The sequence below is a fragment of the Chiloscyllium plagiosum genome, chromosome 14, assembly GCF_004010195.1.
Source record: "Chiloscyllium plagiosum isolate BGI_BamShark_2017 chromosome 14, ASM401019v2, whole genome shotgun sequence".
NCBI lineage: Eukaryota > Metazoa > Chordata > Chondrichthyes > Orectolobiformes > Hemiscylliidae > Chiloscyllium > Chiloscyllium plagiosum.
In genome coordinates, this window is record NC_057723.1 from 34,401,356 (window position 1) to 34,413,653 (window position 12,298).

The window sequence follows — 12,298 nt, forward strand, 5'->3', positions numbered from 1 at the left end:
GATATTCTATAACACTAATAGAACCATTAAAGAAAAACAAAGCAATTAATGCCAAGTTGTAATTACATGGATCTTGCATGATAAGTTCTCTTCAAAACAAAACATGAATTTTTTGCTCAACATGCAGTCACATTTATGCTGGGGAAACATGAAGATTGGGTGAATCCTCCATGAAAAACCTCCAATTGCAAGGGTGACCCCAGGTTTCTGATCATTGCTGAAGTATTGACCTCTCTTTGACCCACAGTAGTGTTTCAATAAAACTCAACGTATGGTCAAGATTACAAGTTCATAAGATCATGGAATATATAAGCAGCAGTAAGCCATTCAGCACACTGAGTCTGCTCTGCCATTCAATAAGGTCACGGCTGATTTAAAACACACATCTCAATTTCCTACCTTCTCCCGAAAACCCTTCATTCCTTTACTGATTAAAATTCTATCTCGACCTTGAATATATATAACCACCTATTCTTGACCACCCTTAGTGGAAAACAGTTTTGCAGATTCACTACCTCAGAAGAAATTCCTCTTCACCTCCATCTTAAATGTGACCCCTTATTCTGAAATTATGCCCTCTGGTTCTGGACCCTCTCACAAAGGGAAAAAACCTCTCCACATATATTCTGCCAAGTCATACAAGAATCTAATTTTTACTCACCTTTACTTACGTGCTTTACAATCATCTGGACTCAATATTTAAGTTCAAAAACTTCAGATTTTAACCTTGACCCCATTTTATTTCCTTCTACATTGCAGGCTTTGGTTTTAACTTTTTTTCCTCTCCATTTTGCTTTTGGATGGTCAGGTCTTTGACATTTTTTTTGGTTTCTTTATTTTTCCCATTACCACTCCCTTTCACCTTGCACCACCAACATTTTTTTCTGTCATATAATCTCTCCACATTATTACAGACCTTGCTTTTTGTTCTTTCGCCCTTCACTTAACATAGAACAGAACATAGAACATTACAGCGCAGTACAGGCCCTTCGGCCCTCGATGTTGCAACTCCCTGTCATATTAATCTGAAGCCCATCCACCTACACTATTCCATGTACGTCCATATGCCTGTCCAATGACGACTTAAATGCACTTAAACTTGGCGAATCTACTACCATTGCAGGCAAAGCATTCCACCCCCTTACTACTCTCTGAGTAAAATGTGTTGCTGGAAAAGCGCAGCAGGTCAGGCAGCATCCAAGGAGCAGGAGAATTGACGTTTCGGGCATGAGCCCTTCTTCAGGAATTCCTGAAGAAGGGCTCATGCCCGAAACATCGATTCTCCTGCTCCTTGGATGTGGCCTGACCTGCTGCGTTTTTCCAGTGACACATTTTCAGCTCTGATCTCCAGCATCTGCAGTCCTTACTTTCTCCTACTCTCTGAGTAAAGAAACTACCTGACATCTGTCTTATACCTATTTCCCCTCACTTTAAAGTTGTGTCCCCTCGTGTTTGCCGTCCACATTTGCTTGAATACATTTCTAAGTACAGGTCGTTCTACTATATTTTGTTAACACAAATTCGCTATAACATGTTTGACGAATTAGGGACACTGTTTCTAAAGTGCAAAATTTTAAACTATGTATTGGTTATAATGCGATTCTGGCCCCATTAGTTTAAATGGTGCTGCTATTACATGATTTTCTTATAACACTGGGTTGCACAAGAATTGAACTATGCATTACAGCAGAACTGACTGTATCTTCAGTTAGAAGGCCCTTGACCTGAAATGTTAATTCTATTTCTCGCTTCACTGATGTTGCCTAGCATGTACAGTATTTCTAGCATTTTCTGCTTTTGTTTCAGATCTCCTGCATCTGCAGTTTTTCACAAATGGAAGGAACACAGTTTTCTTTCACTCCTCTGGCAACGGTTGTAAAACAATTCAGAGGAATAATAACTCCCTTATTATTTATAATATTAAATTCCTACAGAATGTATTATAAAATTATATTAAGCTCATTCCTTTATTACCATTATAAAGTGAATAATGTTATGGTAAGGACATCTCAAGTAGAATTATTGGAATTGTTATTCATCTGAAAGTTTATTTATCCGAACAGACAAGTCTTACCAAGTCTCTGTACATCTCAAAATTAGGGAAGAACAATTGTTTCCTTACTAAATAACAGTATGTCATGCAAGTATTACAGGTCAGAAAATAGACCTTGTGGAATATACAACTGTTAATAATGATACATTCCTTATGCTACAGACATATTCGTGTGCTGACCTGTCATAACCAAGTGTGCAGGTTTGCATCAAGAACTATTCTTGATTCTCATGGCCCAAGGGAAAAGGGGAAGGAGAAATCTGTTAAATTGTAACAGCTGTTTTGGGTATGTTATGACAACAGGTGTTCAGGAATCTCAAAGGAATGATTGGCAACTCACAATTAATTCTAGGTAGAAGACTGAACAAGCACAAAATAGAGCATCCGTGGAACAAAGTCATATTTTCTACCAAACGGCAATGAGTAATAGGAAAAATCATTAGAAACCATCTGGACTATATGCTGGTCGTTCATTAGAGAGAGGTAAATGGTTAACCTTAGGATCACCATGCCTCAGTGAGAGGAGAGGATTCAGAAGAAGGATCCTTCACAGTAACCTCAGCTGGTGACAGAATTTAAGCCTGTTGACATCACTCCAAAATGTCAAATCAGCCATTCAGCTAACTGAACTATTTAACTAACCCTCTAACAAATTTTCAATTTTATTTTGTAAACTACTGGTTAAATACTTTATTGTATTCATTGTTGCCTGTGCTAAGTAAAGTCAAAACTATTACAAATATAGCAATGAGTAACTGAACATGGGGTTACACATCTGTAAAGAATGAAAGTAAATAAATGTTTTCACAAATTGACATATATTCCATTGGATGCTTCATCTTTTATAGCTGATACGTTTAACAAACAGATAAATCTGCCTTGGCAAAATGGAACATATATGAAACAAATTATTTGACATAACAAACTGTGAAACAATTTCAGCATGAGTTACAAACAACTTTTACTTCATAGAAAAGCTGTACCACAGAATGAGAGTGGAAATTACAACTTTAAAGAATTTTGTTTTAGCTACAAAAGTGTATACATGGCTAACATTTCCAGACTGCTTAAGATGAAAAAATAGATCTATGAAATTTCTAAGTTATATTAGCCATCATTTAAAGATTAAGTGAACATTTGAGTTAAACAAAGAGAAATAAAATATGAAATACTGTAAGCAGTCATGAAGACTGCTGCTGGTTGTTGGATTACTCTATGCTGCCAGGAATTTAAACATCATTTACGTACATGGAAGAATTTGAAATACAACTAAACTGACTGAAGAAATAAAATAATAATGATTCAGTCAAAAATGTAAAGTGAAAATGGATGAGGTATTGAGTCAGTCTACTAATGCAGTTTACTGAGTATTCAATTTAAAGCACCACTGCATTTGTACAAGATTGCTTGGGCTTTGTAATACACCACTCTGAAGTATAAGTGAGAAAACATAGAATTGACAAAGTAAGACTTATTTTATCAAAGATTTGGATCATAGCTGCTAGACTGAAATGTTTGGATTGGCAAACTAATGTGATACAAGAGGAATAAAGAGTATAAGAACAGTTGCATGCATTATGTAGAAAATAATTAATTCAATATTCAATTGCTTAAAGACACATCAGAAGCAAATCATGCACTTGAACATAAAATAAAATGCAGGTCTATCACAGATAAAAATCCTTCCACATCTCAGTATAGCAAAACAGACATCATGAAACGTATCTTAAAATACACTTTTGAAGACTGAAACGAAACATTGCTGCTAATCCCTTTTGGTATTTAAAAATTAGTGCGTAACTACAACCATGAAGGATACTTCTGTACAATCATGGGCTCACATGACCTTTTCCAAGTCTGCAGTGTATGATATGGTGGGTGGGGATTGCTAGGGAAATAATGAATCAATGCTCAAATACTTTGCTTAAACTACACTGTGCAGGCCCTGCCCTCAAAGCCAGATTGACTCTCAAGAAAAGTGGCTGGAAAATCATGAGATTTTAGATAGTTTGCTTACAATGGAAACTTCAGGCTTATTACAATACTTATTAATAATATGTGCACTAGATGCTACATTAATTCCAATGACATTGTAATGCATTGGTGACTTGCTACTACACAACAATCCTTTCATTTTCATAAATGCAGTCAAATCATCTTTACATCCATTAAATAGAGCACGATTATCAAACAACTACTTACGATGATAAAAAGGCTTACTCATACCTTGCATCTTTCTAGATACAAACAACTATTAATCTCTTCAGCAGCAGTCTGCAACTGACAAATTACATACATATTTCTATGAAAAGTAATATCACAGTGACAATTACATAAATTCTGCTGTGGGTTGAATATAATTGCCTTCTGATCCATTTGTAACTTAATATGTCAGCAAACCAGCTTTAAATTGCTTCACCCACTGAACATTTCCCTCAGTCATTGTTGATATGAAAGATACCTAACACAATCTATATATGGCTTTCATACACTACCCCATCTGTTTTGTTTGTTTGTATCTTAGATAAACTCTCTTCACTATGTTCAAGTCGACTGCTTCCTTGAGATAGTGTGTCAATGCTCTGTTTTTCTGATTGGGAATGTACTGAAACTTGAACTGCAATCTCTTGGCATTCCTCATGCACATAGGAGTCATCTGATTCACCTGCAGGTGAACTGCTGCGTTGTATTTCAGTACCAATAGTGTAAATATCCTCATTGCCCCTAACTACCTGTCCATCTTTATTTTCATTTGTTGCCTGTTCTGGATCTTCCATCCATACAGCTTCGATGATATCCTCTACAAATGCTCTGCAGTTCAAGATAAGAGGTGGTAGCGGAACACTACGAGCAAGTTCTTCAATGTACCTTGCAAACTCCATGGTCTTGAACTGAGTTACTTTGGCTAGTTCTAGTGTTTTTGCAGATGTAATAATAGGAATGCGTTTTGCAATTTCAAATGCCTTCTGCAATTTTTCTGCTCCTTCCATCTTAAAGAAATCGTTGATTGCTTTTTCAGTTTTCCTCAGATGACTGCTCATCATGCAGAGACGAGTGATGTTCAATATCATAACAATTGTGAAAGCAATGAGGCAAACGATCATATAATAAACACCCATGTCGCCTGTAGTGAAGACAACACGCAAGGTGACTGTATAATTTAAGGTTCCATGAGAGTTTTTTGAGACACATGTGTAACGACCTCGATCGGCAAATGTAATTCTGGTGATATTTAGCTCTCCACTGTCTAAAATAAGCCATTTTCCATCTGTATAATAAAGAGGAGGAAATCAGAATTCATAGAGGTACACTTGTAGAAGGAATAGGACAATGACAGAAATAATTTCACTCTACATTTTACAGACCTAGCAACAAGATTTAAATTTTCAACAATAATATTTAAGAGTAAAAGAGAGTAATTATTGAAAAATTCACTGAGAAATATATAGAGACTGCACTTGAGATACCAGCAATAATTCTGGCTGATAATGAAGGAGAGTTTGCCAATGATCGTTCAGAAACACGAAGCAAATATGAACGTCATGGTTAATCATAACATAACTGGAAGTACTTTCAGCAAGACTCTGTGAAAGATATTTGTAACTAGCAATGAAATAAAACATTTTCACTGATCAACCTGACGGCAAGATGACAACCAAAGAATGGCATTCCTGAAGAAGGGCTTATGCCCGAAACGTTGATTCTCCTACTCCTTGGATGCTGCCTGACCTGCTGCGCTTTTCCAGCAACACGTTTTTCAGCAATGGGTAGTTCATGCAAAGAATTTATTCTACATTGTTGGAGGTTATAATTCAATTCAATTAATCCATGGCCAATGAATTGTTTTCTATTATGTGAGATAATCCTCCTGCTTTAAAATCAATGCAATTTCGCGCACTTTAAACGCTTTACATGCAGGGGCACAAGCTGAGCTCTCACAAAATTCAGCAAAGTGCATTATATATAAAAAGAAAGGATCAAAGGGAATGGAAAAGTGCAGCTAAGATATTAGATCATCATAGGAAGATGACAGTGTACAGGTATCCCCTGCTATCCGAAAGTAGAGCGTTCCTCCAAAACCTTTTATAAGCCAAAATGGCCTAAAGTGAAGAAGCATTAATTTAAATGGGAACAATTTTGTCTTTTATCGTAAAAGCGAAAACCTTCTTCGGATTTCTTTCAGTTAGCGAAAACAGGTGCTAGTGTAGGTCTTTTGTAAAAGCGAAGTGGCGTAAAGCGAACTTTTGAAAAGTGGGGGATAGCTGTATCAGAAGAAGGGACAAAACAGGCACAAAGTCAGGTCAGTCAATGAAATATCTGGATATTCAGACTACACCAGATGCAGCTTCTGGTCTGTTAGAGTTTTTTTTTAACCAACGCTTCACAAACTAATCTTTCAGATAAGTCTTCACCTGAAGTTGGGTTCATAATATTTCTTGAGTAACAATTGGAAATTTGCCTTTAGCTTAGGAAACAAAGAAAATTATGAGGCGGCTAAAGTATTTTGGCTATTGAAACACTGGCTCTTATGGAGGCCGTGAATATGGAATTTGTCAAAACATTAAACATGGATTTACTCAAGATAGTGTAGATAATTGTTCACTGTGGCACAATGTCTCCTCTTTATCCCGAAATAAGCTTTACATTTTCTTCAATTATCCATTTATTGCTCATAGACAATGTTTTGAATCCCTTTTATGTTACTCATTAAAATGAAACAATTGTTTATATAGCATTTTTCACAACTAGACAGTTCTGTACAGCAATAAAGCACTTTCAAAGCGTAGGGCCAGCTGTAATGTAGGATGTATGACTATAGATATTTAACATAGCAAGCTCTAACAAACACCTGAAATAGCACTTTAACCTTTTATCTGAAAGGTGAGACTTCTGGCAGTATATAACACCCTCAGTACTGCGCTGGAGCATCAGCTTTTGTAGTCAGGTCCTAAATTGGAACCCACAAGCTTCTAACACAGTGATGTGAGTGTTACCAATTTAATCTCAACAGACACTGAGTCTAACGCTCTCTTTGCCCCCATACTCCACCTTTCATTCTCCTCTGCACTTTTTGTACTGTATTCAAAATATTATGCATCTGAAAATGTTCTAAGTTCCCAAATGTTTACCAAAGGATTATCCAATAATGTAAGCCTATAATATTATGCAATAATTCTTCCATGATTACATTTTGTCCCTTGATGCTTTCTGCAAAATATGAAAATATCCTTTCACCATTCAGTGGCAGAAAATAAAAGTAAGCTATAATTTATTCTGCCAATCCAACATTTGCACTATACAAACGCCAGGCAAACAACATTTCCAAAAACAGAGAAGGAAATTATTGCTCCTCGACATTCAATGACACTATTATCACTGAATCCCTCAATATCAACACTCTGGGGTCACCATTGACCTAAACAAAGAGACCTTGATGTGCAGGTTCATAGCTCCTTGAAAGTGGAATCGCAGTTTCCTTTACTGGTCAGGCTTGTGAAGGCTTTCCTTTACTGGTCAGAGTATTGAGTACAGGAGTTGGGAGGTCATGTTGCGGCTGTACCGGACATTGGTTAGGCCACTGTTGGAATCTTGCGTGAAATTCTGGTCTCCAGAATTATGGAAAGATGTCGTGAAACTTGAAAGGGTTCAGAAAAGATTTACAAGGATGTTGCCAGGGTTGGAAGGACCTGAGCTACGGGGAGAGGCTGAACAGGCTGTGACTGTTTTCCCTGGAACGTCAGAGGCTGAGGGGTGACCTTATAGAGGTTTACAAAATCATGAGGGGCATGGATAGGATAAATAGACAAAGTCTTTTCCCTAGGGTCAGGGAGAGGCATTTAGATGGGTATATGAATAGGAAGTGTTTGGAAGGATATGGGCCGGGTGTTGGCAGGTGGGACTAGATTGGGTTGGGATATCTGGTCGGCTTGGACAGGTTGGACCGAAGGGTCTGTTTCCATGCTGTACATCTCTAGGACTCTATGAGATGAGCCATCCAAATACCACTGAATATAACAGCAGGTCAGAAGCTTGGAATTCTGCAGAGAGTAATTCACCCCCCCCTCCCCATTTCTCAAAAGCCTGTCCACCATTTACAAGGCATGTAAGGAGTGTGATGGAATACTCTCCATTTGCCTGGATAGATGCAACTCCAATTACACTCAATAAGCTCAATTCATTTGGGACAAAGCAGCATATTAGATTAGCAGCCCATATGCCAACTTCAACATTCACATCCTTCTCCACTGATGCACAATGACAGCATAGTACAAGCTACACTGCAGTTATTCACTAAGGCTCCTCTGAAGCATCTTAAAAACATGTGACCTCTGCCACCTAGAAGCACAAGGGCAGATGTATGGAAATACTACCATCTGCAAGTTTCACTTCAAATCATACACCATCCTGACTTGAAAGTATATCATTATTCCTTCACTCTTCCTGGATCAAAATCCTTCAACTCACATCTGAAAATCACTGCTGCTACTCCTCAAGGACAAGAACAGTTCAAGAAGGCAACCAATCACCACTATATTCTCCAGAGCAATGAGGGGTGAGCAATAAATGTTGACCTAGCCAATCACATCCACATTCAATTCATAAAAGGCCTTCAGCCAATCTTGCCAGGCTCAATTCCAACTTAAAAGTTATTCAAAAAAGGATTTCCTAACTTTATTAGCACAGGTACAGCTTCACCAGTGGATGCAAAACTGTCTTGCAAACACCAATACTGACTGTCTGTCTGAAACTGAAATTATGTTACCATTCTAAAAACTGGCATCTACACCTTAAGGACAGAACTTATTTTAAGGTATAATTTTTCAAATAATAGAAATTCTTAATGTTATCCAAATTGTACATTTTTAAAGTAAACATATTATGTAATCGGTCATAAGAAAAATGCTCAATTATTTATAGCTGAGGGATCAAAACTTCACTTTACCTAGTTCTCCTGATTCCTCCAAAAGTTCACCCTTCGAGTTGTACCATAGTACATTGCGCAACTGACTGTTGTTCACATTGCACTCAATCAATACACTGGTTCCTTCTTTCACTATTATGTCACGATGTGCTGGTAGGCTTGAAAGAAGACGTGATCCTGCATTTGTTGCCAAAATGGTCCTTTCTGTACTGTGATTTGTACCATTATATAATGTGCAAACAAGTGTACAGCAGTTGAAAATCAAACTTAGTGTTAAACCTGAGCGCTTCATGGAAAAGAATGAGATTTTCAGCATTTACACAATAGGTAAGTGTAAGTACTACTTAAATCTCAAGCAAATCCAATGCAATATAATTTAAGTTTCATGCGGAAACACAGCTTTCCAAAAAGAAGTTCATTAAGCTGTCCAGTTCTGTGATATTCATGTAGAGTCCTGATTAGGTTCTCACATGTTGGTCCAAGCTCAACAAAAATCTGGAATTATAAAAACAGAAATCCATGAACACAAATTCATGTACTTAAATTCATTAACATGACAATCTTTTACAAATCACAACAAAATTATAAAGGACATTCACTAAAATTGCTTTCTGCTACAAATAAGGATGGATAAATTTCTCACAAAGCAAGTTAAGAAAACCAAAACAAGCTTTTAACAGTATTTGCTTTTATTGTGTTTTGCCTGTTTACAATTTTTTTTAAAAGAGCAAATCACTACCTGATGCTTTAAGGACATTGTAAAGTAGCAGCTGCAGAAATATTAAACAAAACCATGAAGAAAAAGCAATTACAATTACGTAGCATTAGAGAGACTTATGATCTCAATAATACAAAAGTTTCAATAATAGTGACAGATTAGTATTTAACTGATAATGATATCCTACAAAATTTCATTTCACACAATAACAGGAGTGGTATCAAAGGAATAAGGTTGTGGTTGTTGGAGGCTGGAGAAGTTCGTCAGAACAGTGTCCTGGGTTCAACCATCTTCAGCTGCATCCATGACACTCCCTCCATCACAAAGTCAAAAGTGGAATGTTCATTGATGGAAGTACACTATTCAGTTTCAATCACGATTCTTCAGACAATAAAGCAGTCCATGACAATATGTAATAATACCTGGACAACACTCAGGCTGTGCAGACAGATGGTTAGAAATATTTATGCCATACAAGTTTCAGGCTTTGACCTTTCATCATCATCCTGGGAGTTACGGTTTCCAGAAGCTTAACTTCAACCATCCATTCACTTAATGGGACTACAACATGAAGCTGGATATTCTGTGGCAAGTGACTTACTAGCTGTCTTTCCCAAAGTCTGTCTAACATCTACAAGACACAAGTCATCAGTGTGACGCATTACTCTCCAAGCCCAGATGACGTAGCTCCAGCAACACTCAAAAAGCTCATTCACCTTTAAGGAGAATGCAGCCTCCTTGATTGGTAGCCCAGCCAGCATTCAACTTAAAACACTCACTCCTTCCACTACTCAATTTGTATTAGTTAAAAAAGTTGTACTGCAGCAAAGTGCCAAACCCATGAACTCTTATCACTGATTATGACATGAGCCAGGAGGTGCATATTTATATCCAAGTCACACACAATCCTGACTCAGAATTATATCGCTATTCCATCAATGTTGAGACAGTATTCTGGAATTTCCTTTTTAACAATAATGTCAGAATGAATTTAACACATAGATTGCAACAGTTCAGGAAGGTAGCTCACCATGACCTCTGAAAGATGATACAGCAAAATCACAATAAGCCAAATCTGGATAACCAGAAATTTCAGTGTGGCAAAGTTGTCAGCTAATCATAAAGCCAGAATGGGAAATCCAATATGAAGATGCCTGAGACAGGCCAAAATTCTTGACTACAGGTAATTATAGATTGCTGTTCCTGGGCATATGACCATGCAAACTGATCAGAGCAGAGTTCGACCCGGCTAGAGCATGAAAAGCTGAAACTTTATTCGACCTACCCTACCTCACTTTCTCCTAGAGCATGAAAACCCAGGCAAACCTTCAACAATGGCTGCATGTCATGAAAATGTATGCACCAAAAGACAATTTTTAATATGTTGAAACAAGATTATTTTACTGCCTTTTTTAGATTGTTCCTTAATATTTAAAGGTGAATGCATAATGTTGAAAAGCGAAGCAAAGGATGGTCAGTGCCAACATGGATAGCACCAAAAATCCTATCTGGATGCATCACAGCACATCCCAGGGCCACAAGAAACAACAGCGTTGTGAAGACAGCCCAGTCCATCATGCAAACCTGCCTTCCATCCATTGACTCCATCTATATTTCCCGCTGTCTCAGGAAAGCAACTAACGTAATTAAAGACCCTTCCCAATCTGGTTATGCTCTTTTCCATTTGGCAGAAGATAGAAAATACACATACAAATAGATTCAAGAACTTCTGCCCTGCTGTCAGACGTTTGAATGGACCTCTCAAATGTTAATTCTGATCTCTTTTTCTGCACTTCTCTCCAGTTAAGATGGCGGCAGAATAAGACTCTCTAACTGGAACTCCTCTGCTCTCCAGCTCCTTTTCCTTTTTCTGCAGCTTTTTTTCTACCCCACCTCCAACTCTTAACGTACCTTTGCTGGAGGGAATGGAGCATGGACTCAGAGACCAGCTGGTACGGGAGATGAGTCATGGTCAGAGCAGGAGAGAGCAATCACGGGCCAAGTCCTGAAAGCGAGTCGAGGGAGCACAGCGATTGCGGGCCGAGTCTCAGAATCATGTCGCAGCTGGAGCGGGAGAAGAGCGATCACATGCCAAGTCCCGGAAGAAGGTCGTGGCTGAAGCCTGTAACAGCAGCTGTAAGCGTGCGTGAGCCGAGTCCTGGAAACCAGTCCTGGGCTGGAGCCCAAAGCAGGGAGCAGAGCCAAGCATAAGCTGAGCTGGGAGCCATGAGTTCCGAATGGAGGCCAGCACACGGAGGCAGCGAGGCTTTGTGTTCTGAAGCCTGGCATGCACGCACTCTGAAAAAAGGACTATAACTTGAGTACTTTAAAGATAGTTTTAATTCTCATTGTGGACTATTTAAACTCTGTATTCTCATGCTAGCCTTTTTTAAAAACTATTTCAATTCTGTAACATCATTTAAAGTTTAGGGAGTAGGTTTGCTCGCTGAGCTGTAGGTTTGATATCCAGATGTTTCATTACCTGGCTAGGTAACATCATCAGTGGCGACCTCCAAATGAAGCGAAGCTGTTGTCTCCTGCTTTCTATTTATATATTTCTCCTGAATGCGGTTCCTGGGGTTTGTGGTGATGTCATTTCCTGTTC

General features: G+C 38.2%; 1 protein-coding gene across 2 annotated transcripts in view; it reads right to left on the bottom strand.

The window, feature by feature from the left end:
- Window positions 1-2,997: 2,997 nt before the first annotated feature.
- The window catches only part of LOC122556614 (microfibril-associated glycoprotein 3-like), a 12,828-nt gene continuing 3,527 nt past the window's right edge, over window positions 2,998-12,298 (bottom strand). The window contains exons 2-4 of one of the 2 annotated variants that reach the window (XM_043703521.1): window positions 11,605-11,991; window positions 8,997-9,470; window positions 2,998-5,321 (exon numbers count right to left, since the gene is read on the bottom strand). In XM_043703521.1, the coding sequence (XP_043559456.1) occupies window positions 4,525-5,321; window positions 8,997-9,291 (1,092 nt within the window). In that variant the 5' untranslated portion in view covers window positions 9,292-9,470; window positions 11,605-11,991 and the 3' untranslated portion in view covers window positions 2,998-4,524. The remainder of the gene's footprint in view (window positions 5,322-8,996; window positions 9,471-11,604; window positions 11,992-12,298) is intronic. The other variant, XM_043703522.1, reaches the window with a different exon arrangement.